At 48.8% G+C, this 24,637-nt stretch overlaps 3 protein-coding genes across 6 annotated transcripts in view; all 3 read left to right on the forward strand.

Annotated features, from left to right (window-relative positions):
- The first annotated feature begins 3,867 nt into the window (after positions 1-3,867).
- LOC120894000 (isoleucine--tRNA ligase, cytoplasmic) lies at positions 3,868-8,083 on the forward strand. Its single transcript, XM_040296313.1, has 2 exons — positions 3,868-4,272; positions 4,366-8,083. The coding sequence occupies exons 1-2, from the start codon at positions 4,133-4,135 to the stop codon at positions 7,877-7,879; spliced, it is 3,654 nt and encodes a 1,217-aa protein (XP_040152247.1). The 5' UTR covers positions 3,868-4,132; the 3' UTR covers positions 7,880-8,083.
- Positions 8,084-11,548: 3,465 nt separating this feature from the next.
- On the forward strand, positions 11,549-13,498 carry LOC120894410 (probable maltase). The gene is made up of 2 exons (XM_040296969.1): positions 11,549-11,762; positions 11,838-13,498. Exons 1-2 carry the CDS (start codon positions 11,585-11,587, stop codon positions 13,439-13,441), a joined length of 1,782 nt encoding a protein of 593 aa, XP_040152903.1. The 5' UTR covers positions 11,549-11,584; the 3' UTR covers positions 13,442-13,498.
- A 90-nt stretch (positions 13,499-13,588) lies between these two features.
- The window catches only part of LOC120894409 (nephrin-like), a 129,720-nt gene continuing 118,671 nt past the window's right edge, over positions 13,589-24,637 (forward strand). For 3 of the 4 annotated variants that reach the window (XM_040296967.1, XM_040296964.1, XM_040296966.1), the window contains exons 1-2: positions 13,589-14,283; positions 16,128-16,595. In XM_040296967.1, the coding sequence (XP_040152901.1) occupies positions 16,412-16,595 (184 nt within the window). In that variant the 5' untranslated portion in view covers positions 13,589-14,283; positions 16,128-16,411. The remainder of the gene's footprint in view (positions 14,284-16,127; positions 16,596-24,637) is intronic. The other variant, XM_040296965.1, reaches the window with a different exon arrangement.

The following is a 24,637-nucleotide window of genomic DNA, read 5'->3' on the forward strand; positions in this document are numbered from 1 at the left end:
TGCTGTTATTCGAATAAACATAGTTCCTCCGTACGTGCTTCAAGGAATTTTATATCATACATCTTCCTGTTTGCCGCAATCGAACGAAATGCATAATGTTTCAAATGTGCTCTTAACTTCTAATTATAAACTAATAATCTTTGACAAGAAACGCATTAAGGATGTAACACAATATGACCCCTCAACACGTGACAACATGCTATTTTGAATTGAAAAGGATAAAACAATATTTCATATTGCATACTTTTAGGCGCTCCCAAACAGAGCTCCCAAACAAGGATTCAATTGTTGCGCAATTTTCTGTCCCATTTACTTAGTACAAAATCCAATTAAATATTGCACAACTCGGGTTTCAATGGATTCCCTACCTTCCCGGGACGCGGCACAAAGTCTCCCATCGTGGCATGGTGAAATATTCCAATGGAGTGAAGACAGAGTGGGTGCTGATTTGTTGAAACAGTCGATTGAGATTTCAAAGCTCAAACAATTTCACCACCATTATGCGGTGCGGAATCCTTAGCCCCAAAGATGATTACAGCATCGGGAGTGGGCCGTGGAATTGAGAACTCGTAAAAGACAACCATGCTTTTATGGTTACACGTGCAACAATCCGGCTGCTGCGGCCAACAAGCACCATTTCTCTGCCAACTGTGCCGGTAGCTGGAAAGCCTTTCTCGAATGGGCTGTCTCCCATCCCCCTACCTATGCGTGGTAATATGCCGGTAATACCCGTGCCTCATAAATCCTTATTTGTCGCTCAATAGTTCGGTCGTCGCTGTCACAAAATGTCACCGCAAAATGGCTGTTGCTGCTGGCGCTCCCTACTGCGCCCGGCGGATGGAATGGTTCCCACGAGGGAAGGAGAAACCATACCTATAGGTTCGTTGTACTAATTAATCATTTTGCGAAAATTGTTGTTAAGTCAAGAATAAATGGTCCTGTACGAGCGCGAGGGTCGAACGGGTATAAAATGCCGGATGTCCCGGGACGAAGGGTAACGACACGCAAATCCTACCGGCAAACATTCACGCTCCGTATGGCGTAAGTTAATCGAAACGATAAAATGGTATGCGTCCCGTGCGCCTCCCCGCCGTGGTGTGTCTCCCCGAAGGCACTACATCCATCCGCTGCTTGTTTACAGTTCTTTGAAAGTGGTGGAATAAATTAGAAACCTTTGCGCGGCCCATCTGCCAGTATCACCTTTGAGGCAGTTGGTATGATTTCCCGTCCCGAGGAAAACCGCCCGGGTGTTACAATAATATGCTTCACACATCCTGCCCGAACCTAGACGCTGGGGTAGATCTTCCCAATCCCGGGGAAGGGACAGTGGGTTGTAGTTGGGCTCGGGAGCTATTAGCGCCGTTGTGTTTGAATGAAAGATTTGTCGATAGGCTGCTCGAAAGCGAACCACGCACGTTTCACCTTGTGCCTATCATACCTTCATCACCTTCACGGCAGGTTTACTAACAAGTTATGATTTCCAATGGCATGTGTTCCTGCCATGAGTTTGGGCTTGCTCTAAGAGTTGCTGTAGAAGTACAGGGCGGGGCCAGAGGCCAACCGGTAAACGAATATGCTCTACTGTGGCTGACGGGTTTTTTGGGGGCAAAATGCTTCGAACAGGAAAAGTTTGCGGTTTTCGCACAGGTTTGGGGTAAATGTGTTCTTTAATGGTTTTGGTTTTGTGTACGCGCATTAATCGCTTACCAGCGTAAGCGGATATAGTTTCGGTGAGTTAGTGGTAGCGCTGCTCGGAATTCTCGGTAAACAAAATATCCGTAAAGCTCGCTTTTTGTCTAGTTTTATTAACTCACTCTTAGAAACGTTTTGTTTTTGAGTTTCATTTCGTCGTCTGATAAAACATTCGTTTTATGGTTTGCTGTCAATAGAATTCTGGAATATTTGGAATGAGTATGTTGGTTGGTAGCGGTTTTGGAGTATTCTTTGAAGTTGCACTAGCGCAAAACGGTGTAAATTTTGTTTTGATAGTAGTAAAAATAAATCTTGTTTCCGATCGATTAAATCAGTATGCTTTATATGAACAAGACATACCTTAAAACTTGTCCTTTAGGGCTTCAAACCTAGTGTAGGCCATATCTGAGTGACAGCTACAATTGGCAGTTTATTTATTTTTATTCTATTTATTTATTCCAGAAACACCGATTGACTGTCTTGTCATGGAATTACCAACAAGATAGCCAAGACAGGCTTAGATTGATTACGGTTGTCCTGTAGCTTCATCAGAAGCGAAATATCACTGAATTGTAAGGATAGCCATATAGTTAATCCTTACTATTCCGGTGGGAATAAATCCTTACTTTACTGCTTACGCTGCTATCAGTTTAGCTCAACCGATTGCCTGTGTATGCCACGATGGATTTTAATTTTGATAAATTTTTATTTTTATATTTTATATTTTTGTAGATTGCGTTTATGGTTCCGTGGTACAGTTGCCAACTCTTGTGATTTAACAACATGCCCGTAATGGGTTCGAGTCCCGTACGAGCTGTGTCCACATTAACTAGGACAGATTAGCCTGCTGTCAATAAATCACTGAAAGCTAAGCCAATAAGTGGTGGCACATGTTCTTAGACGACTGGATAAGTCTGTGAAGCTGACATGACTTTTGCTAGTTTTTAGCGCCGTTTGCCTCAGAGGACCATACATAACCGGTCACAACTATAAACTAAGCAACTTTTCAAAACCCTATTTTTTAGACCACGCTGTACGTTGAACCATTTAGGAAGCTTAATGCAACAGTCTGTACTAAGGAGTGATGTGTGGATCGACTCGCACTCTCCGGGTCGGAGCCATTTGGAGTCGTTCGGGTAGACCCGTAAGGTGCAAGTAGGTCCAGTAGGTACAAGAAAGCCTAAGCGATTCCGAGCGGATGTTGCAGCGAGTTGAGGTCGAGCCAAAGTAGGTTCAAGGCTCAATTCCCGACCCGAACATGCTTTACCAACGGTTCAGAGTCGTTTATGTTTTCTTGCACCTACTGATCAGTCGGGTCGATTCGAACTCGCTTCACCAACGGGTCGGATTTGATTCCTATTCTTACCTAGCGCACCCGCTGTAAAGACGTGTCCAAATCGATTCCGATATGCTTGCATCAAACTCCGAGTCAGGTCGTGAAATGAATCGTATATGCCATCACTACTTGAGAGAAAGTCCCTCATGCGGTAGGATATTTGTCTGTTATTTTTGTTTTATTCTATGATTACACAACTTAATTGTTTTTGTTAAATTGATAAAAGATCACTTATTATTTATCAGGAATCAAGTAAACTATTTATCAATCATCGATGTTTCATTTAGCTGTTTAAATAATGTGCGTAAATTTCAAATATGTCGATCAAATAAAAATATTCCGTATAATAATTCACTCTCAATTTTTATAAACACGCTGTCGTACAAAAATGAAAGAAACCCTGTAATTTGCCGATTACGCGAAAATGTAAACAATGTAAAATTCCTCATTTATATTTTCAAGTCAAACCGTAAGGCTTACCAACATGCGTAATACTATAGATTGAACCCAAGATTAACTGTTTTCAAACCGGTTTGAGCGCTTGAACTGTGCTATATAAACATATTGCTTTCGTAGGCATGAAAAAGTGGTTAGACGTATCTGGCTGCTGCTGCATTTTTTGTGTACATTTTATTACACAATTCCAATTTTATTCATTGTGTTACGATGAATATTTATTTTACGAAAAAATAAACTCCTTTATTGTGAATTTTTCCAAACAGAAGGTTTTATTGACGAGATTTTCATTTTTTTTATTTGTTTATTTTTCTTCCTTTCTATGTGTACACGTTTAACCACTGCTTAACATGCCGGGTATTTGTGCAAAACGTCATCCGGCAACTTTGTAGGTTAGCCACGGGAATTCCATCTGCGCGTGCAAAAACGAAGTGCACTGAGCCGAACAAGGGTGAGACGGGCTGACGAAATCCGAGCACGGTGTGTTGGCAGCCGTAGCGCATTTTTGCAACTGCAGCAAATCCGGTCGGTTGTGCAAGTTCATCGATTTTTAGCATTAATTCATAACCGTAGCTCCGAAGCACATCGTTATTATTCGTGCATGGTAGAGGCGAGCAAACGTGTGTCGCTGGATCTAGTAAAGTGAAGATGAATAACATTACGAGCGACGAGATGACGCGGCTGCCGGAGACGATCAACTTTCCGGCGGAGGAAGAAAAGGTGCTCTCCTACTGGCAGGCGGAGAAGGTGTTTGAGAACTGTTTGAAACAGTCGAAAGGCAAACCTAGGTAGGGTGTGAACAGCGACAACAATGGTGGCCGACTGGTGTGTTTTGTTGGTGTGTGTTTCATCATGTAATATTGATTTTCTCGCTCCAACAGGTACACGTTTTACGATGGACCACCGTTTGCGACGGGTTTGCCCCACTACGGACACATCCTCGCCGGCACGGTAAAGGACATAGTGACGCGGTATGCGCATCAGCAGGGTTACCACGTGGAGCGCCGGTTCGGCTGGGATTGCCACGGGCTGCCGGTGGAGTACGAGATCGATAAGACGCTGAACATCCGCGGACCGGACGACGTGGCAAAGATGGGCATCAAGGCGTACAACAACGAGTGCCGCAAGATTGTGATGCGATACGCGAACGAGTGGGAGCAGATCGTGGGCCGGATGGGACGGTGGATCGATTTCAAGAACGACTACAAAACGCTCTACCCCTGGTACATGGAGTCGATCTGGTGGGTGTTCAAGCAGCTGTACGCGAAAGGGTTCGTGTACCAGGGCGTTAAGGTGATGCCGTATTCGACCGCCTGTACGACGGCGCTGTCAAACTTTGAGTCGGGCCAAAACTACAAGGAGGTGACGGATCCGGCCGTGTTCGTATCGTTCCCGATCGTCGGCGACAAGGATGGGGCGGCCTTGGTCGGCTGGACGACCACCCCGTGGACATTGCCGTCCAATCTGGCCTGCTGCGTACATCCGGAGCTGGTGTACGCGAAGGTGCGCGAGACGAAAACGGGCAAGGTGTACATCATGATGGAGTGTCGCATCGAGTCGCTGTTGAAGGGGCCGGAAAACTACACCATTCTCGAAAGCTTCCCGGGCTCGAAGCTGGCGGGTGTGCGGTACGAGCCACTGTTCGATTACTTCCGCAAGTACGAGAGTGTCGGATTCCGCGTGCTTACCGACACGTACGTCACGGAGGAATCCGGTACCGGTGTGGTCCACCAGGCGCCCTACTTCGGCGAGGACGATTACCGCGTGTGCTTGGCGAATGGGGTGATCAAGCGCGATCAGGAGATTGTCTGTCCGGTGGACGCGAGTGGCAAGTTTGTGGAACCGGTGACGGATTTCGCCGGCCAGTACGTGAAGGATGCGGACAAGGCCATCATTAAGCTGCTGAAGGAGCGTGGCCGTCTGGTGCTGGCATCGCAGGTAAAGCACAACTATCCCTTCTGCTGGCGATCGGATACGCCGCTGATCTACAAGGCCGTCCCGTCCTGGTTCGTGCGGGTGGAGCACATGAACAAGCAGCTGCTGAACTGTAGCTCCCAGACGTACTGGGTGCCGGAGTATGTGAAGGAGAAGCGCTTCGGCAACTGGTTGCGGGATGCGCGCGATTGGGCCATCAGCCGGAACCGGTACTGGGGTACACCGATCCCGCTGTGGATCTCGCCGGACGGCAAGGAGATCGTGTGCGTCGGTAGCATCGACGAGCTGGAACGCTACTCGGGCGTGCGGGTGACCGATCTGCATCGCGAAAGCATTGATCACATCGAAATACCGTCGGCCGTGCCGGGCAATCCGCCGCTGCGGCGCGTGACGGAAGTGTTCGACTGCTGGTTCGAGTCCGGCTCGATGCCGTTCGCCCAGAGCCACTATCCGTTCGAGAATCCGGCCGAGTTTATGAACAACTTCCCGGCCGACTTCATCGCGGAGGGTATCGATCAGACGCGCGGCTGGTTCTACACGCTGCTCGTCATCTCGACTGCGCTGTTTAATAAGGCGCCCTTCAAGAATCTGAACGTGACCGGGCTCGTGCTGGCGGCGGACGGTCAGAAGATGTCGAAGCGCAAGAAGAACTACCCCGACCCGATGGAGGTGGTGAACAAGTACGGAGCGGACGCGCTGCGCCTGTATCTGATCAACTCGCCGGTCGTGCGGGCGGAGAATCTGCGCTTCAAGGAGGAGGGCGTGCGGGACATCATCAAGGACGTGTTTCTGCCCTGGTTCAACGCGTTCCGGTTCCTGTTCCAGAACGTCGACCGGTTCGAGAAGGAGGAAGGCATCCGCTACCGGTACGACGCGGTGCGGCACGCCGAGAAGCGCTCCACTAACGTGATGGACGTGTGGATCATTTCGTTCAAGGAGTCGCTGCTGAAGTTCGTGACGGAGGAGATGAAGGCGTACCGGCTGTACACGGTCGTGCCGCGGTTGACCAAGTTCATCGACCAGCTCACCAACTGGTACGTGCGCATGAACCGCAAGCGCATCAAGGGCGAGTACGGCGTGGAGGACTGCTACCACGCGCTGGACACGCTGTACGATGTGCTGCTGGCGATGGTGAAGATGATGGCTCCCTTCACCCCCTATCTGACCGAGTTTATGTACCAGCGGCTGCGGCTGCTCTCGAGCGAACCGATGGACGGCAGCGTCCACTACCAGATGATGCCGTCCTCGAACGGGCGCTACATCAACGTGGCCATCGAGCGGGCCGTCGCCCGCATGCAGGCCGTGGTTGAGCTGGGGCGCGTAATGCGCGACCGGCGCACGATGCCGATCAAGTACCCGCTGACGGAGGTGATCGTGGTGCACCAGAGCGAGCAGTATCTGGCCGACGTGCGTTCGCTCGAGGCGTTCATACTGGACGAGCTGAACGTGCGGCGCATTACGCTCAGCTCCGAGCGGCAGCGGTACGGTGTGACGATGCGTGCCGAAGCCGACCACAAGACGCTCGGCGTGCGGCTGAAGAACGACTTCAAGCAGGTGCTCGGTGCGATCAAGCAGCTGTCGGATGCGGATATTACGCGCCAGCTGGCCCAGGGCCACTTCGACATCGCCGGCCACCGGGTGGAGCTGGAGGAGATCCGGCTGATCTATCAGTTCACCGGCGGCAACGCGTCGTTCGAGGCGCACAGCGATAACGACGTGCTCGTCCTGCTCGACATGACCCCGAACGAGGAGCTGATGCGCGAGGGCACGGCGCGCGAGATCATCAACCGCATCCAGAAGCTGAAGAAGAAGGCGAAGCTCATCCCGACCGATCCGGTGCTGATCTACTACACCGTGAGCGGCGGCGACAGCGAGGTGCGCAGCGTCGCCGAAAGCCATCGCAGCTTCATCGTCGGCACGGTCAAGTCGCCGTTCGTGCCGTACGGCCCGGAGGCAGCCGCCAAACCGGTGCTGATCGAGGAGTCGCAAGAGCTGAAGGGCATTACGCTGACGATCACCATCTGCTCGCCGCACGATCGTGAGGTACCGGCCGCGCCGTGGGTTAACCTTCTGCTTGATGAGGGGCTTGCTCCCCGCTACCAACCTAACCCACCGTCCCGCAAGGCTTCCCTGCTGTTGGAGGGTCGGCTTTCCGGCAAGCCGCTCACGTTCGACCAGCTGCACCAGGAGGTGGTAACGCTGTTCGGGCTAAAGGATGTGCAGTTCAACGTGCTTGCCGGGCCCGACGGTCGACGGTTGGATGCGAGCAGCTACGATCCGAAGGCACTGCACCAGCAAACGCTGTACGTGACGCTAGGGGATAGCTTACCGGCCGCGGGCTGGACACCGTCCCGCATGCCGTACGCCGCCTTTCGCAACGTACAGAGCGCGAACGGACGAAGCACGACCGTGTTCGAAGAGAATCCGGTTGGCGTGAAACTGCCGGCACCGGCCCTATAAGTGATGAACATCCGCTTTGTTGCTTGACCTTACGCGGACACTTGGAATTTGATTTGCGAGAAAACATGTCGTTTGAAACGAACGTTTTAGTTTACACCCACCTAACCCATCTTTCTATCCCCTTCTCCCTGGAACCCTGAGTTGGCTTAATTATGAAGCTTAAGATTGAACTAGTACAATAAAGAATTACCATCATCCTTACGACGCAAGTGTGTGTTCCATCGGTGGGTGTTTCACATTATTAAGCGCCATTGGCGATTAGCATCTCCCTACACATCCACCCGTCCGCTCGGTGCAATCGGTACACCTGCCTCTCGCTTGGTAGAATAAAACTGCAAGTGATGTTAATGTGCCACCTCCTGACCTGCGGGCGCCGATCGGGCTCCCTCCGTGCCCGCCCATAGCGAGTGCGATAGGATGCGACCGATAAGGATCGAGAGGCAAGTGATTAGCTTAATCACCGCCCGGTACTAATGAGAATCAATCATCGGCGTCATTAGCGTGCGATAGTGGTAACGTGTTTCGCCTTGCTGGAATCGATGCGGGCCCTGCAGATTAATTGCATACCACACGGGGAAGTACGGAGAGTTGGCGTGAGCGGGATTTTGCTCGGGGGGGGGGGGGGGGAGGGAGGGAGAGAGTTAAGTATTCCATCTCGCGAACGGGGGTTGTACGATTGTTGCAATATTTCCGTTTCCGTTTTACGGTCAGCATTGTGATATTTACCGGGAATTTCCAATTAGTGGGCAATGAATGAATTGAATAGTATCTAAATGTGCGAAAATGCGGTGATTCAATTAAAATGTAATAGTTTTTGTTTGAATTATTATACCATATGGAAGCGAAGTGGAAAGAAGTGATGCAAGGGAATATCGCTCTTACGCCACGAATGAAACTACATTGTAATATGGCAGTGCATTCGCTTCTAGTTGATTATGCAAATATTTATAGATTTACAGGTATGCATCGGAGCACTGAGGGCTTATTCCGAGCTAATTGGAAAGGGTTTCTGGTACGATTTTTTAGTACGTGCTTTGAAAGTACCGCTGGTATCACCGTTTAATCAAATATGGAAAATCAAGAATGCATTGCTTCAGGGTGATCAGCTTGCTTGTTTCCACTGTTCAAGTATGGTACCAGAAAGAGCTATCGAAGATTTGGGCGAGAATACGATAGTTGAGTTCATGACGATATAGACATGATTGTGGCTCTTTTACACTCCAATATTGACATCATTATTCAACACACAAGCGAGATGTATTTCAACAGCTGTTATATGTTTGTGACAACTGTGCTGTTTTGAAAAACATCTCACTGGTGTTGAATAATGCTGATCATGCTGGGAATTGACACGGAAAACAGTGCTCACCAATCGATCGGAGAACCACAGATCAACGGGGCAACGACCAAATGTGAAACCGCACCAGCAACAGGTCTCAGTCTACAGACTACAGACTTCTGGCTACTGCTTAGAGCACCCCGCTTATGCTAAACCAGCCAACGTGCGACACTTCGTCGCCAGCGCTCTGGTAGCCGGGGGATGGAGATTGCTTTTTTACTTTGTCCTACACCACGCAATGCATTACTCTCATGGCCATTTCCTATGCTAGGTTAATCGTGCGTGGGAAAGGCTGATAAAAACGATACCAACTAACGACTGGTCCAGTGGGTGGTCAAGTGTCGGATAAGCTCTGTTAATGAATAGTAAGTGCGAACGAACGTGGAAGCGAAACAGGGGGACGATGGGAAGGGTTTCATCAGTTACGACATTTAAGACAGACAGATCCGGGGTGAGTAATGATGGGGTTTATATTACAAAGTGATAAATAAGAGCGAAATTCGATATGGCATTTAATGGAATAACCATTACTGCTGTTAAAACTTTTCATATTCCAAATTGATAAAAAATGGCCATTTTGACCAGTTTTTATATAATGAGTGGGTACAAATTGGACTGAGCAGTATAAAGATAACTATCACCAGCACGCACGACAAACGATCCACTTGCTACGGAGATGCATAGATGAGCCACATTAAAGTGGGTGTCGAGTTGCATATCATCATGATCGTTTCCTGCCGGGTCATTTCCTCTTTTTTCATCTCCGTTACATCAGGCTCGTGTTTCTATTCGGTTAATAGACAAGGGCATAGTTCCATCCGCAGCTACTGCCAGTTGTAAGGCCAGATAAACACACACACACATCACGGCGACAGAACATCACTGGCAACATATGGATACAATCGATTTAAATATGCTCCCGCCTATCACAAACGCTCACACTCCCGTTTCTCGCCCAGGTCAAACGGTTTTAAGGGATTAGGTGCACAAACCCCAATCGATAATTCGAGAATAATGGAATAGACATTGGTGCGGATTTACATTGAGTGCAATTTGTTGCCGGTGGCACTCACTCCCCCTTGTGCATGGTTTTGTGCAGCTTGTTGACTTTGTTTGTAGGTCAACACGCCGATGATGCTGTGACACGGCGTACTTTAACCCTCCCCCCTTTACCCGGTACCCGAGCCCGCAAAGTAAACAGATCGTTCAGCATTAATCGCTAACAGCCTTGTGGAGGGAGGAAAGGAGTGCGTCAGCGAAACACCCTCTCTAATGTGGTAAAATGGGTCCAGTTTTTATCAATCCATCGATGATGATGTTTGAAACCCCGCTCAGAAAAACAGTACCGATCAATCGAAACTCGACAGAGGAATAGACATTGTGTTTGAACAGGTGATGGAGGTGCATCGATGCATTCCTTCGTTGGGCGTGCATTAGAGAGGTCTGCCAACACGTTAATGTATGCAAATTAGATTGATTGTGTTTGAAAATCTTAAGGGAACATCTATAAATACCGTCACACAAGCACGTTAATATCTAAACCTCGTACTTCTCTTTTTGGGTGGGTACGGGCTCACCATCTTCTCGTGTTACCGATCGTACATGGTCTTATCGGAATTCAAGTTCTAGAGGCAAACGAGGAATAAATCGTATCTATTTGTAAAGACAGTAGGAAAAACAATTCGTCAATCGGTACTGTCTAATAACATGACCGTTCTGAACTTAAAGCACATTTTAAAGTAAATATCGTCACAAATCGTCTATTGGCAAGAAGAAGAACCATATTTCCCTTTCTCTTTTTCCTCTCTCTCTCTCTCTCTTTCTTCTCTCCTTTTTTTCTCTCTCCCTCTCTCTTGTTGGTATGGCACAATAGCATGATCCAGGATGTTCGATTCTTGGCTAGAGCGTCTCATGAATATAGGCACTCGATCGAAGCTTTTTCTTTCCTTTGATTGCTTTATAATTGGCTGTAGATCAACATTTATCTTAATTTGCCAAATCACGGTTACGAGTTGAGAATTAATTTTCCGAAATACTCAGTCACTCGTTTTTGTAACGCTGAAACAAACCTCCTTCACTCGGCTATGTGTGTTTCGTAATTTATGGACGGCCCGCTAGATAGTGAGCGAGCGTAGAAGCATTTCCGCCCACGGTACGAGAGGATCATCGTCAAAATTGGAAAGAGAAACCGATCTTGACGAACAGCAACTATTAAATAAACATCATTAATTGTAACAGCTTATTGCTGGCAACAGTTGTTGTGCACAACGAATTTTCACATTAGAATTGCAAATCCGTCAGTTGTTGCTATAAAAGCTGCCTCCGCGTGGTGAAAGCATCAACATTTCCTCTTTTTTCCACCCAAAATGCCACCGTTGGGCGTTCTCTTGCTGCTGGTGGCGTTGGGCCACAGCACTCAAGGACATCAACCGTTACCGATCCGAAAAGCGCACAAGTTTGACTGGTGGGAGAGGGGTAATTTCTATCAAATCTATCCACGATCGTTCAAGGATTCGGATGGTGACGGGATCGGTGATCTTAAAGGTAACCCGGTTTGATGCACTTTCTTTACGTTCTTTCATACAATATTTCTTTTTCTCTCCCTCGCGCTCCTCGTAGGTATAACGCAAACGATCGAGTATTTGAAAACGATCGGCATCGATGGCGTTTGGCTGTCGCCCATCTTCAAATCGCCGATGAACGATTTCGGCTACGACATTTCCGACTTTTACGCCATCCAGGAGGAGTACGGTACGATGGAAGACTTCGAGGAGCTGGCGGCCAAGTGTGCCTCGATCGGGCTGAAGCTAATACTGGACTTTGTGCCGAACCATTCGAGCGACGAGCACGAACACTTCCGGCTGTCGGAGGAGGGCGTAGAACCGTACAAGGATTACTACATCTGGCATTCGGGCGTGCTGGACGCGAACGGTACGCGCCACCCACCGTCCAACTGGATCAGCGTGTTCCGGGGCAGCGCCTGGCAGTGGAGCGACAAGCGGCAGCAGTACTACCTGCACCAGTTCCAGAAGAAGCAGCCGGACCTGAACTACCGCAACCCGGCCCTGGTCGAGGAGATGAAGAACGTGATGCGCTTCTGGCTGAACAAGGGCATCGCCGGGTTCCGGATCGATGCGCTGCCGTACCTGTTCGAGAGCGAGGAGGTGGATGGGCACTACCGGGACGAACCACTGTCCGGGCAGGCGACGGACGATCCGGACAATCCGGCCTACCTTACGCACACGGAAACGAAGGATCAGCCGGAAACGTACGACATGGTGCACCAGTGGCGCCAGGTGGTGGATGAGTACACGGCCCGGGATAACTTTACGCGCATCATACTGACCGAGGCGTACACGGCGGTGCAGAACATGACCCGGTTCTATGGTACGCCGGCCGCACCCGGGGCCCAGATTCCGTTCAACTTTCAGCTCATCACGCTGCTGACGGTGAACAGTACGGGGCGCGACTTTGTCAACGCCGTCCAGAGCTGGACGAGGGCGATGCCGTCCGGTGCGATCGCTAACTGGGTGCTGGGCAATCACGACAACAGCCGCATCGCGTCACGGCTTGGCGTTGCCCGGGCCGACCTGTACAACATTGCGCTGCAAACGCTGCCGGGGATAGCGGTGACGTACTACGGGGAGGAGATCGCCATGGTCGACCAGTGGATCTCGTGGAACGATACGATCGATCCGGCCGCCTGCAATGCGGATCCGGCCACGTACGAGCTGTACTCGCGCGACCCGGTACGCACGCCGTTCCAGTGGAGCAACGGCACGAATGCGGGCTTCTCGAACGCGTCCCGCACGTGGCTGCCGGTGGCCGACGGGTATCGGGAGTTGAATGTGGCCGCCCAGCTGGCGGCACCGCGCAGTCATTTGAAAACGTTCATGCAGCTGACTGCGTACCGGAAGCGGAGACTGTTGGCGGAGGGTAGCTTTGTGCTGCGCACCGTCGGTAGGGATCTGGTGATGTATAAGCGCAGTGTGCCGGGGGTTGGGTATGTGGTGGTGGCACTAAACTTTGGCTCAGAACCGGCCACATTACCGGTGGCGTCGCAATTTCCGGGCACGGGCGAACATTGGCTGAAGGTGATCGCTAGCTCGCTGCAGGCGCAACCCCAGGCCGGCACGTGGATCAATACGCGGCTGTACAAGCTAGCGCCGGACTCGGGCATCGTGCTGGAGCGTCTCACTGGGCGGAATGATTTAATGGATTGAGCCATTGTGAAGCATTGTGTGCGGTGATGGGTAGAATAGAAACGTAGCTAGATGTCATTGTTCGAGAAGATATTTTAAAACTTTATCCGAAATTTGATGTCGTTCTGTGTGACGTAGCGTTTAAGGGATTTGTTGCATTGATAGGAGAGGCTGAGTTACCTCGATAAGGGAGCTTTATCGGGTGAGTGGCTGTTTCGGTGAATTCTACACTTTCAGGACACTCACTGGAAGCGTGAACAGCGACTCACTTCACAAGCATCCTGTGAGTGCCTCACTCACTTATCACCCGTGCACGTGTCCGTGTCCGTCACCCATAAAAGCAAGCGCTGGTTCAGTTGTGAGCAGTGATACAAACCCGATGAGCATGATGCGCTCATCTCACCGAGCACCGAATGAGAGATGGCCGTGAGAAGAGATGCTGCGCCGAGACGGCGCTCTCACGCAGCATCCCGCACGAGGATTGATTGCGTATGATTGTGACGAATCCGTACCACGGGTCGCGTACGCACGGCCGCTCGTCGACGGTCGGCTAGCGTTCGGCCCGCCAGTGAGAGTTTGTCCGCAACGCTGTAAGGATCGTCGGGTCGATTTGGTGTGAAAACGGCAAAAAAGCGAAAGAAAGAAAAAAACAACAACCACTGACCCCAGTACAGTGCGCGCGTGTACGGCGTATACAGTGCGACCGGGTTTGGCGGGTCAGCGGCGTGCGTGCGTGCGTTCGGAGCACGTTCGGTGTGCGTGTGCCCGTGTGCGGTTGTTTTGCGCGGGGGAGCAAAGGACAATCGACGTCCAATCGGTTCGCGTGATTGCGTTTGTTGTTGGAGCGTTTGAAATGCACAGAGGTAGGGTGGCGGCGCACCGCTTCAGGTCGCTTGGAAGGAGCGCCAATCAAGCAGGGGGCTCCGGTACGGGTTGCAAATTGTGCGATTGATTAGTCGGCGACCGCGCTCGAATGACAGTTATTTGTTTGCGCCGGTCGAAAAAGGGCAACCAGTTTATTGGCCTTTCAACGGTGTGTGTGTGTGTGTCTGGATGGAAGCTGCGGACGACCGGCAAGGAAAGATTGATTGCAAAAATTGGGCAAACCCCTTTTTCTTTTGGCAAACCCCTGCCAGGACCTACAACTCCACAACGCACAATTGCAATCTCGCGGGGGTACCGGGTTGCTGCAAGGTTCCAGTAGGTGTGTTTGTGTGTGTGTGTGATGATGACGACCAGCATGAGAAAGTGGAATACAAACGCACGTAACGACTGGCACGTGACAGTTGAGTTGGATTTATTGATCGTGCGTGAAATTGCTCACGCCACTTTCATATGTTGGGCGAATTTGCCGGGAACGAAGGTGCTGCCGTCCTCTCCAATCCAAAACCAAACAACCGAACTGTATCGATTGATCGATCTTTAATGTGTCCTTGTGTGTGTGTGTGTGAGTGCGTTTGTGGCGGATGTGTTGGATTGTCTATCACGTGGCACAGATTCACAGCGTGTCTCGGTGCGCTTTCGCCACAGCTAAGGTCGCTTTCCGTTCGCTCGTCGGTCGGCCGATTAATCGGGCTCAAGTAGTGCAAGACGGCATAGTAGCGGACACTTCTCGCCATATCGCCGCCTACCCACACCCACATTTCCTTTCGAACCACTCGGCACTGAGTTTGGATGATGTTCGATTTTACCCTCGACCCTCTTCGCTTTTGATTGGATTTGCTTTGACGCCCGGGTAGCGCAGGGTGGACAAAGGCCACGGGCGTAGTGGGTGATAAATTAATTAATTTCCACTGCGCCACTGGGCGCGCGTTTGTCTGCGTTTGCCTTCGATTGCGATTGTCCTAATCAGAAGCACTCGCAGCCAATTTAAGGGAGGAAGCCCTGTAGCGCAGCAAGTGAGGTTTCGGGCGAACCCAGCCTATCCTGCTACCCTGCCTGTCTGCCCTTTTGTTGCTCCCGAGAATTTAACGTTAACCGAGAGCGTTTGGAAGGAAAACGAAACGGAAAAATCAAACCGACGAGCGTCCTTAGTTGCCACTTGCTCCTAAAGTCAGTAGCACGTGGCGGTAAGGGAAACCGTTTTTGCACTCTCTCTTTCGTGCATTCGAACCGGCGTTCGGGGAAAGTTGGAGCTTTCTTCTTCGAGCGGCAAAGTACAATAGTGTGTTGCTCAAAGTGCGGGAGAGGAGTTTGTTAGCAAGAAACGAACCCAAATGTTCACCGTCCGAGCAAGCACACACACACACACATGCCTGTGTCTTGGCGCACATTCCTGTTTGGTTGCGGTAAAGCGTGAAGGACGACGTGGTTGGTGTTGGTGCCCGGGTACTAGCGCCCAGTGCGGTGTCGGATGGTCGTCGGATACGCCACACGTGTAGCACACGGTTGACATGCTTCTCGCGAAAAGCGTCTTTGTCGCCCTCGGGACAAGGTGGGGCCAAAAGGGCGGCTTCTGTTTCTAGCTGGAACCGTAACGTGTTTGTGAGTGTGTGTCTGTACGTTTACATGTGTATTAAGCAAGGTGTAAGCTAGGATGACGTGCCGGTTGGAGTGATTCCGAGTGGCCCAAGCGACAGCCATTACAGCCCAACCGTTGGCCAGTGATGTTTCCTGAGCATTTTTAGCTTTTAAATAAAAAAAGAAATATTCGTGCGCCATATTATTGTTTATTCTTCAACCCGCTCATTTCTTTTTCTATCGGCAGCAATGTACCTCTACAGTGGTATCCTTGCATAAGGAAGCAAATCCCTCATGGCAAAGCGCTAAGAGTAGCCGGGATCGTGCTTCAATCCCATATATCTATAAATATATATACGCATACAGTGTTGCACCGTGCAGGTGAGGTGTGTGTGAGTGCGTAGATGGATGAGAGTGTGTGAGCCTGTGTTTGGAAGCTGAGAGGGAAGTGAAGAAGCAATTAGTGCCATTGCGTGTGTGTTCGTGTGTGTGGAAAGGGGTGGATAGAAAAGGGCGGAAGAGATAGTAATTATGTGCATTAAGCTGTGCCGCCGTTCGGTGGCGGGTGGCATTGGCAGGGAAGCGTGGACGGGGCGACGGGGTGTACGTCCGCTGGCAGCGCTGCTGGTCGTGCTGTACGTCGTCCTGGCCCAACTGTCAGCCGGCAGCGTGGTGGAAGGAACGAGCAGCGGAAAGGATGGCGAATATGAAAACAGTAAGCAAAATGAGTGTTAAAAACTTTTCGTATAATTACAGTTTTTTGTATATTTTCAATGGAATATTTAGCTTCATTAAGATAGAGATTGGCCGGAATTAATTGATGAAGAAAGCCATTAAATGGGATGGGAAAGGGCATTGTTTCTTTTGAACTATTTTTAATTCGCAAATACACACAAATGCTTATGAATGAAGGTGGAACTGTCCGTCCGTCTGTCCGTCAAACAAGAACCTGAAAACAGAGACCTACACAACTCTTGCTACGTTCAATTAATGCTCATTTTTTCTCTCAACACCGTTGCTTGTTTGGGAATGATTGAATTGATGCTGCTTCAATGATTAAGGCAATTTAAAGAAATGAAATTGCAACACGAATGCGATCAATTGTAAATAATGCTGAAATAAAGAATTAAAAAAAACTGAAATATATTGTAATTTTCAAAATGCCAATTCAAAATGAAACACTTTGAACATTTCACTGTTAGATTGTTCAAGACTCATGTTGATAAGTTGCTGGCACTTCAAAATGTGACCGGAATGTATGATTTAGGCGAGTAAACTTCAATTACCTTTCGATTACTATGCTTATGAGTTTGATGAAACTCTAGCTCTATGAACATTTCAATGATTTTATATGGCTTGACAAATAAGTTTTGTTGTTAAAGTTATGCTTCTAATTTACTACCAAATTAAAAATCATCCAATTGGAATACTGTGGTTATTATAGTACTGTGTGAGTTAAACATTTTTCAACATTTGTTTCACATAAATTGCCTAAAACACATAAAAAAATTGTGTATGACAATAATGATTTATTCATTCTTCCATCTATTTTCCTCCTTATACCACAATACCTTGGACGGGCTTTTGATATTTATTTTACGTACCCCTGAGTGCTCAATTTTGCACAGAGACGATTCATATTCATCCCTGTTTTGAAGAAAATAGGTCAGATATACTCCTCGTTCCGAAGTGAGGAGCGCTACACTGGATGACTGTTCGAATGCACCATGGCCCTGAAGACATTCCAAGTATCTTACTCCACACAATGGTTGAGCAAAGATACACCAAGAGCACCCAACGGGCGATCTGCTTGACTTGCACTCTTCACAAATATGACCGACGCTCCAGATACTTTTCTTCGCTTAAAATGCTTTTGCTTGCTATCCAACCCCTTCCAAACACACTGCTTGCGCCGTACAGGTACAGCACAACGCAGCAGTTGCTCTTTAAAGAATGGCACGGAGAACCAACTCTACCACACGGACATCTTCCATCCATTGTCCATAGCGCACTTACGACCGTAGCTTAGCCCCTAGTTTTGCTTCTGACAGGGCGCGTTTAACTAACCGAAGCTATGAAAGTCAAAAAGGCTCGCCCCCCCCTTGCCCCCGGTCTCCTTGCGCCGAAAATAACGAAATAACTGACCTGAACCGGTCGTTTGCGTACGTAATGTAATAATGCAAAGTGACTCACTCCAGGCCGAGGACACTCCACTACACTACAGGGTTGGTACGTGCCACTGCTGTACGTTTGATGTGGACGGGTCGGTTCGAATCGGTCCGCTGCGCTCCGGGGCCCGTTTCAGCCGCTGCCCAGGAAGCTGCTGTTTTGATGCTCAAACCACGTGCTGGTGCGGTGTACATCGAGCGACATAACTTCCAACAGTGTGTATACTCACCAGCAGCAGCAGCAGCAGCATCATGCGGAACATGGACCACCCTCCCTGTATAGTGTCTCTATTTCCCTCGCGCCGGGAAAAGGATGTGGGTAATGGGTATGAGTGTTGTGGGTTTATTTCAATTTTTACATCCCCCACTCTGCCCTCCGTTCAGAGGTCAACTCTTTTTTTTTGTTCTTGGTCAAACTTTTTTGGTGGTAGAGCTGGGGTGCGCGGAACCCATACGCGTCCACTGCGTACGATTAAGTGGAATGCTGCTGCGTGCCCGGGTGGGGCCGGGCTTTGTGAATGTAAATTTGTTGTCTATTTCATTTTGCACCCCCCTTCCGTCCCATCCCGTAGCCCATGGGGGCAAACTGTAGGCCCTGGTGCTGTGATCAGGCCTTTCCGCAACCAGACTGGGGTGAAAGATAATCAACGGAAGCTGGTGCGTGCGGATTTGGTACGTATGCAAACACACCGAGCCGTACATGAAAGTACGGTGCCATAAAATGGTGAATTCTAGTGTGCTGGACGACAAGTCTCAACCCCCTCCTCCTTGTTATCACCCCGTTGCTGGGTCCCCCCCCCCCCTAGCGGCGAATTGAAATGAATCTCGTGAGCGTGATTCTCGGTGCCACAGCGCGCTGGGGCACGTAATAGGTTGTTTCTATAGTTGTCTCCGGGTACTGCCCGGTTACCTATCACGGGTGCTAGTTAAGCTCTTCTCGGCCGGATCTTTTCTTCTATTTTTCCCCGGGCTTTAGAACGCAACCAGGAAGATGAGGAAGGGATGAAGAATATAGCAAAAAAAGGCAAAAATGCTCAGCTTCAGCTCAAGCCAAGCAGCACACGGACGCCGTAACAAGCCGGCCGCAGAAAGGCACGGCTTTGCCTTTAATCCCTCCCAACCATTCCTCTGTGTGTGTGGTGAATGAACGCATGTAAGGGATTGCCCTACCAGTCCGCCCTCTCGGCACACGGCAAAAGCCCCCCCCTCCCCTTTGGCAGACCATTACGTACGCGATAGATTCATGGAAACGAAACTTTAGTTCGGGGATGTACCTTGTGGCTGTTTTTTCCGCTTGTCGTCTTCTGGTCGGTTCGGTCCACTCCCCCGATTGTACGATGCGAACGGGCTGCGCTGGGTGTGTGTGTGTTTCGCACTCGGCGGTCCGGTGAGTGGACGGCTGCTTTCCGGGGAAGCGGTCCCGGATGAAAACTCCCCGCACCGGGCCGGAAGATGGACGGGAAACAATGGAAAAGTTTGCTGCCCGTTGCCCTACTCGAGAACTGCCCCCCCGTCTGCACCTGATCGTAGGCCACTGATTAAAACAATTGGATTATTCAGCAGGGGGACAAAAGAGAGAGAGAGAGAGAAAGAGCGGGTGCATGCACGATGCGGAAGTTGTTAGGATTCACTTGTGTAGTGTGCTCTAGTGCGCTTCGGGAACAATTCATTCGGGAACGGGTGCTGGGTGTTGGGTGCTGTGGGGAATATTTTTATGCTACGAACGTCTCTCCGACCATCCCTCCGAGCAAGTTTATGACCCAAAAAAAAAAAAAAAAGAGGCAGGAGCGAAGCGTACAACGTGGCCACGTTCCAAAAAACCCCGACCTCCCCAACATGAAGAAACATTGAGTAAAATCAGTGTTAAAGGATGAAAGGATGCTGGCTGAATGGCTCGTTTTTTGGCTGGTTTGGAAATTTAATGCTCTATGCAGGGAGGCTGCACGGGCTGCGCAGTGTCTGGAATGCTTGTTGCCAGCAGCGCAGCAAGCGGCAGTAGATGTGGCCCCCGACTATTCTCCATCGATGTGTGGTATCCAGTCGGTGCCGTCGTTGTTCGAGCCGATCGACATTTTTGGGGCCATGCATAGAGTGCATTGAGGCCCTGTTTTTCACAGCCCCGGCAGTTTTGGCTGCACTTCCTGCATGCCCAGCGCCGTAATGAGTTGTAATAATGATGGTAACGAGCAGCTACGATCATCTAAGCCCTTTTTCCAAACCTCACCGTGTGCTTTCACCCGAGCGGTCGGGGGAGCAAAACCTGCCCATCGACAAATCTCTGCTCACCCGGAAAGATATGGCGATTTCCTATCGGGCTCGCATTTCACGTGCATATGACCGACCATGCAAACGCTGGAGCGCCTCCGTGTTTCCTGAAGCTCTGTCTAAGTGAGCCATTTGTAAAACGGGAAAACCACCCTTGGGGTGTCGGTTGGGCGGATGGATGGAAGCATGTAGCAATTTAGGTTGATTTAACTTTTACATTTAAATCAGAACATGCCGCTCGAAGGGTGGGCCGGGCCGAGATGAGGAGGTCGGCAGCAAGCGATGGGTTTTGTGAAGGAGCAAATTGGAAATTGGACGCTGCAGGAGAGGATGCAGAGAAGCATGGTGCTTGGTGATTGTTTGCCAAGCAGTAATTTATAGAAACCACCTTTCAAATATATGTATGAGCGCTTTTGTTTAGAGCTTTCATTGTTTATTAAAAGGCTATCCTGTTTCTTGGGAGGAAATTTCATACCAAAGTGTGAATTTATCTCAAACGAATAATTTCTTCACAACGATCGGCTTCAAAAGCGACGCCAACAGCCTAGGAACGTTATCGTAACTTTTAATGCAAAGGGGTGTGTTACTGTTACTCATAAACACACACACTTTCCCATGGAACCGTTCTAAACCGGCAAAATAGTGCATTTCCCTTCTGTAGGTTCCTCTGCGGCCACCCCAGGGGCGACCAGCAAATGTGCTCACATTAAGTTTTATGTCTTACTCCGATTCCAATCGACAAACACCGTCCCGTGCCGGGTGAAGAACGGAGCAGAACGGTGTGTACGATCCAAACGGTTTCCACTTAAAGAAACGTAACCCTCCTTCATACAAGTCCGGACTGAGGGGGAACAAAAAAGGGCTTCGACCGTTGCGGTCGATAAATACACCTTTAAAAATTCATAATACTTTGCGTATCCGGGCGAGCGTGTTGATTGATGGATTTTCTAGACTCCCTTCCTTGTGTCTGTGTGTTTATGTGTGTGTGTGTGTGTGTCTGCCTTTGCTGTGGGAGTGAGCTCAACTCACCGGTACCCACCCGTCAACAGGCACCTTCCGCTCATTTCCCCTCGCTCCATTGGGGTTCGGTTTTAAGGACGAACGTCTGGGCATCAATCAAACACGGTAAATTTGCCTTTCATACGATCATCAACGCTGGGGAGTTTTTTCTTCTTCCTTTTGCTGTTGGTTTTTTGTTGCTGTTGTTGATTTGTTTGCTGATGAAAAATGTAAAAATGAGTAGCTTATCCAACTTTCCTTTGCCCCTCAATGCTAGAGAGCGAGTTTTTGTGGGGTCAGCTAGCTTAATTTTTTTTTTTGCACATTGGACTCAACGTTCAAGAGCGTACGGCAAATACCCGAAAATTCGCCTCACAGTCTGGGGTCTGGGGGAACTCAAAAACAAAAAAAGAAGCTAAACGAGAAAAGTTTCATTGCTGCTTTGTTTCATTGCTTTGGCCAGTTTGATTTGAAGGTTGGGCAGTTTGATACAGCAAAGAAACTAGAAAGAAAGCACTGGAGCATCGGGACAGACGATAGGCTAACAAAATAAACCAAAAAAAAGGCACACCAGGAAAACCAGTGAAATTTTGTATAAAATAATAATGATTGCTTATGCTCCCCCACGCTCCCCACCACGGTCGCTAGTTTGTGTGTGTTCAGTTTTCGTTATTTCGTCTCCTGGCACGATCCTGGCACATCGCACCGGTGCCCTAGATATTTGGCCGGACGGGTGGTACGATGTACGTTTCGATCTCTCCTTCACTCGGCCGGCTCGCACAATACACCTCACTGGCATTATGTACTAGCATTTTTTTGTGTGGTTCTTAGTTGCTTGCTTCTGTTTGTGCAAAAGTTTTCCACGGCACACGGCCAACGGTGCCTGCTGTACAATGCTTTCGTACGCACACGGGGCCACGGGCTTTCGGCAAAGTAGCTCGCCCAACAAATGGCACGAACAAATTTGAATATTTTGCCCCAAAGTGTTCGGGTGCTTAGGGCGTACATTTGCTTGTTAATGTTTTTTGTTTTACCTTCTTTTTTTTGTGTTGTGTGTTCATTTCATTGCTGTTGTTGTCTCTCTCGCCTTTACTACGGTTCGGTTTGGCCCCCTCTCTCCGCCGCACATCCGTTCGTTCCAATTTAGGAAGTTTAAACGGTGAATAATGCGTTAAGCTTGTGGGATGGGCCACCAACTCGTAAGGTGAAGGTCAAGCTTTCATCCCTCCTTTTAAGCTCTTTTTCTCTCACGCAAATCGTCCGGCAACCAAAAAGCAGTGAAAAATCAAGCGGCAATTCTCGTCATGGTTGGATTTTCCGGCCGCTTCACGGTCGATTGATGATAGGGTCTCTGGGCCTGTGAGCGAACAAGTTCTCCGCTTCTACGGCGGGCAGATGATATTAATTCGTCGGAAAAATGGACCGCGTGCAGGGGATGAAAGTATTGCATTTTGTAAAATCTTGTTTACCGCTTTACGAGTCAGGGGTATGCAATGGAAATGTTTTTTTCCTTTACCAACTAATAGCCCCCACAATTTGCTCGGTTTGCCCGTAGGTGTGTACGTACGCACAGTGCACGGTGTTTACGGTGAAAGCTTACGCGATGATAATAATTACGTGGAAATTGATCGCTGATGCGTTTGAGCGTCGAGCGTTGAATTAATATGGGTTTTCCAGGCAACAGTTGATGGAACAAAATGGATTTAATTTCAGTTAAAATATAACGCTAAACACTATTACATTATTTAAGTTTTGGATTTCATTCGCTTGTTTAGTGCAGTTACAGTTGCAGTTTTCAATACAGTTTTAACGAGAATTTTGTGCTGATCAAAAATTATTTTGGGAGAGGTTTATGAACATAACAAAAGGTTTAGTTAACTCTACAGTGTGTCGATGCAGAAGGTAACTAACAAGCTTCAAATATGTATTGCATAAACTCAGGGTTTCTAGACTACAACAACTAAATGATACGTACTTCTGATCAATCAATTTAACGAACAAAGTCGTTTCGATTACAAACAGCACTACATCTATCCTAATTACTCTAGTCCCTTGTATGTAAAGTTTAAACTAGCTTTCAATAAAAAGCATTTATGTTTAATTTTCCCACGACATTTGCACCATTGAAAGCAGCGCATATACTCATATGAATGTGTAAAGCAAAGGTCAAGACAAAAACGCCCCATGACCATGTCATGCCCGCTTGTTTCACCAGCATCAAGCACGTAGATAAATGGGCTTTGCTCTGAAAAGATGCCCTTCATCCTTTTCATGTGCAGTGCAGCGTAAAAATATGCAGTAAAAGCTGCAGCACCGCACTACACTACGCTAACCCAGACGAGTAATGATCATCCCTCATAAGCGTGCAGCTTTTTGTTCACTGCTGTTGAGCTGTTGCTTTTGCAACTGCGTGGTTAAAAATCGTTTCATTAGGAGTTTGTGTATAAATTTATCCATACACGGGCGCGGGTTGCAGGCAGCCAGCTTTGCGGAGTTCATTAGTGGACAGTGTTGGCGTTGCCTGCCCCGGTATTCGCCATTGGTAGGTTGGTGGTGTTGGTGGTGTTGAAAAACTTTCAAACTGGAGCCATGTATAGCAGGACGAGCACGAACGAACATGAATAGAGTGATGAGGAATAGACAGACTGGGGACTTATTTAAATATAAGCAGCACACAGCTGAAACCTTTTCCTCGAACACAGCGGACTCAAACGAAGCTTTGCATGGAGATGAAATTCTATGCAGCAAAGCACCCGCAAACAACATTTTGTACGGCAATGTGGACGTTTTTTTTGGTTAGGAAAATTAATTTCAAATTGTATTTGCACTAACCAATCCAGCTGCTGGTGTAAACATTTCCCCGTAGTAGTGGGTTTCATTGTCCTTCCGAGAATGGTGCCGTTCTTGAGGTGCAAGCGTTAATCAGGGTACAGGTAATGATGGTTACATCCTTGTTTTTTTTTAATTTTAATTATTTTATACATTTTGTCACCCCGTTACCCACCAGCTGTTAGTAAATTTTGGGTTGATTTTTGCCTATTTTTCTCTGCGCTTCCATCAGACGTCCTTTAGATGGCTGCATCTTGGTAGCAAAACACTGTTCTGTCCAATTACACCACAACAGCTGGCTAAGGGCGGGCCCATTAGAAGAATTGCGCCTGTCATCTGTGATTGTTGCCAACAGTTCCACACTTAGAAAAGCATTCGCTTTAGCGTAAAATGTCTGCTCGTGCGGGCTTTTTTTGCAGCAGCAGCCGCTTCGCTTTCGTGTGCGTTCGAGCTGCTAATGAACTTAGTTCGCAACATCCGCCGCATGACGCAATAA

Source organism: Anopheles arabiensis, chromosome 2 (genome assembly GCF_016920715.1).
Source record: "Anopheles arabiensis isolate DONGOLA chromosome 2, AaraD3, whole genome shotgun sequence".
NCBI classification, from domain to species: Eukaryota; Metazoa; Arthropoda; class Insecta; order Diptera; family Culicidae; genus Anopheles; species Anopheles arabiensis.

Excerpts from the sequence above, each read along its gene's own strand:
- LOC120894410 (XM_040296969.1), top strand. The coding sequence starts at position 11,585 with ATGCCACCGTTGGGCGTTCTCTTGCTGCTGGTGGCGTTGGGCCACAGC. Across the intron at positions 11,763-11,837 it reads CGGGATCGGTGATCTTAAAG|GTATAACGCAAACGATCGAG; the intron begins GTAACCCGGTTT and ends CGCTCCTCGTAG.
- LOC120894000 (XM_040296313.1), top strand. The coding sequence starts at position 4,133 with ATGAATAACATTACGAGCGACGAGATGACGCGGCTGCCGGAGACGATC. Across the intron at positions 4,273-4,365 it reads CAGTCGAAAGGCAAACCTAG|GTACACGTTTTACGATGGAC; the intron begins GTAGGGTGTGAA and ends TCGCTCCAACAG.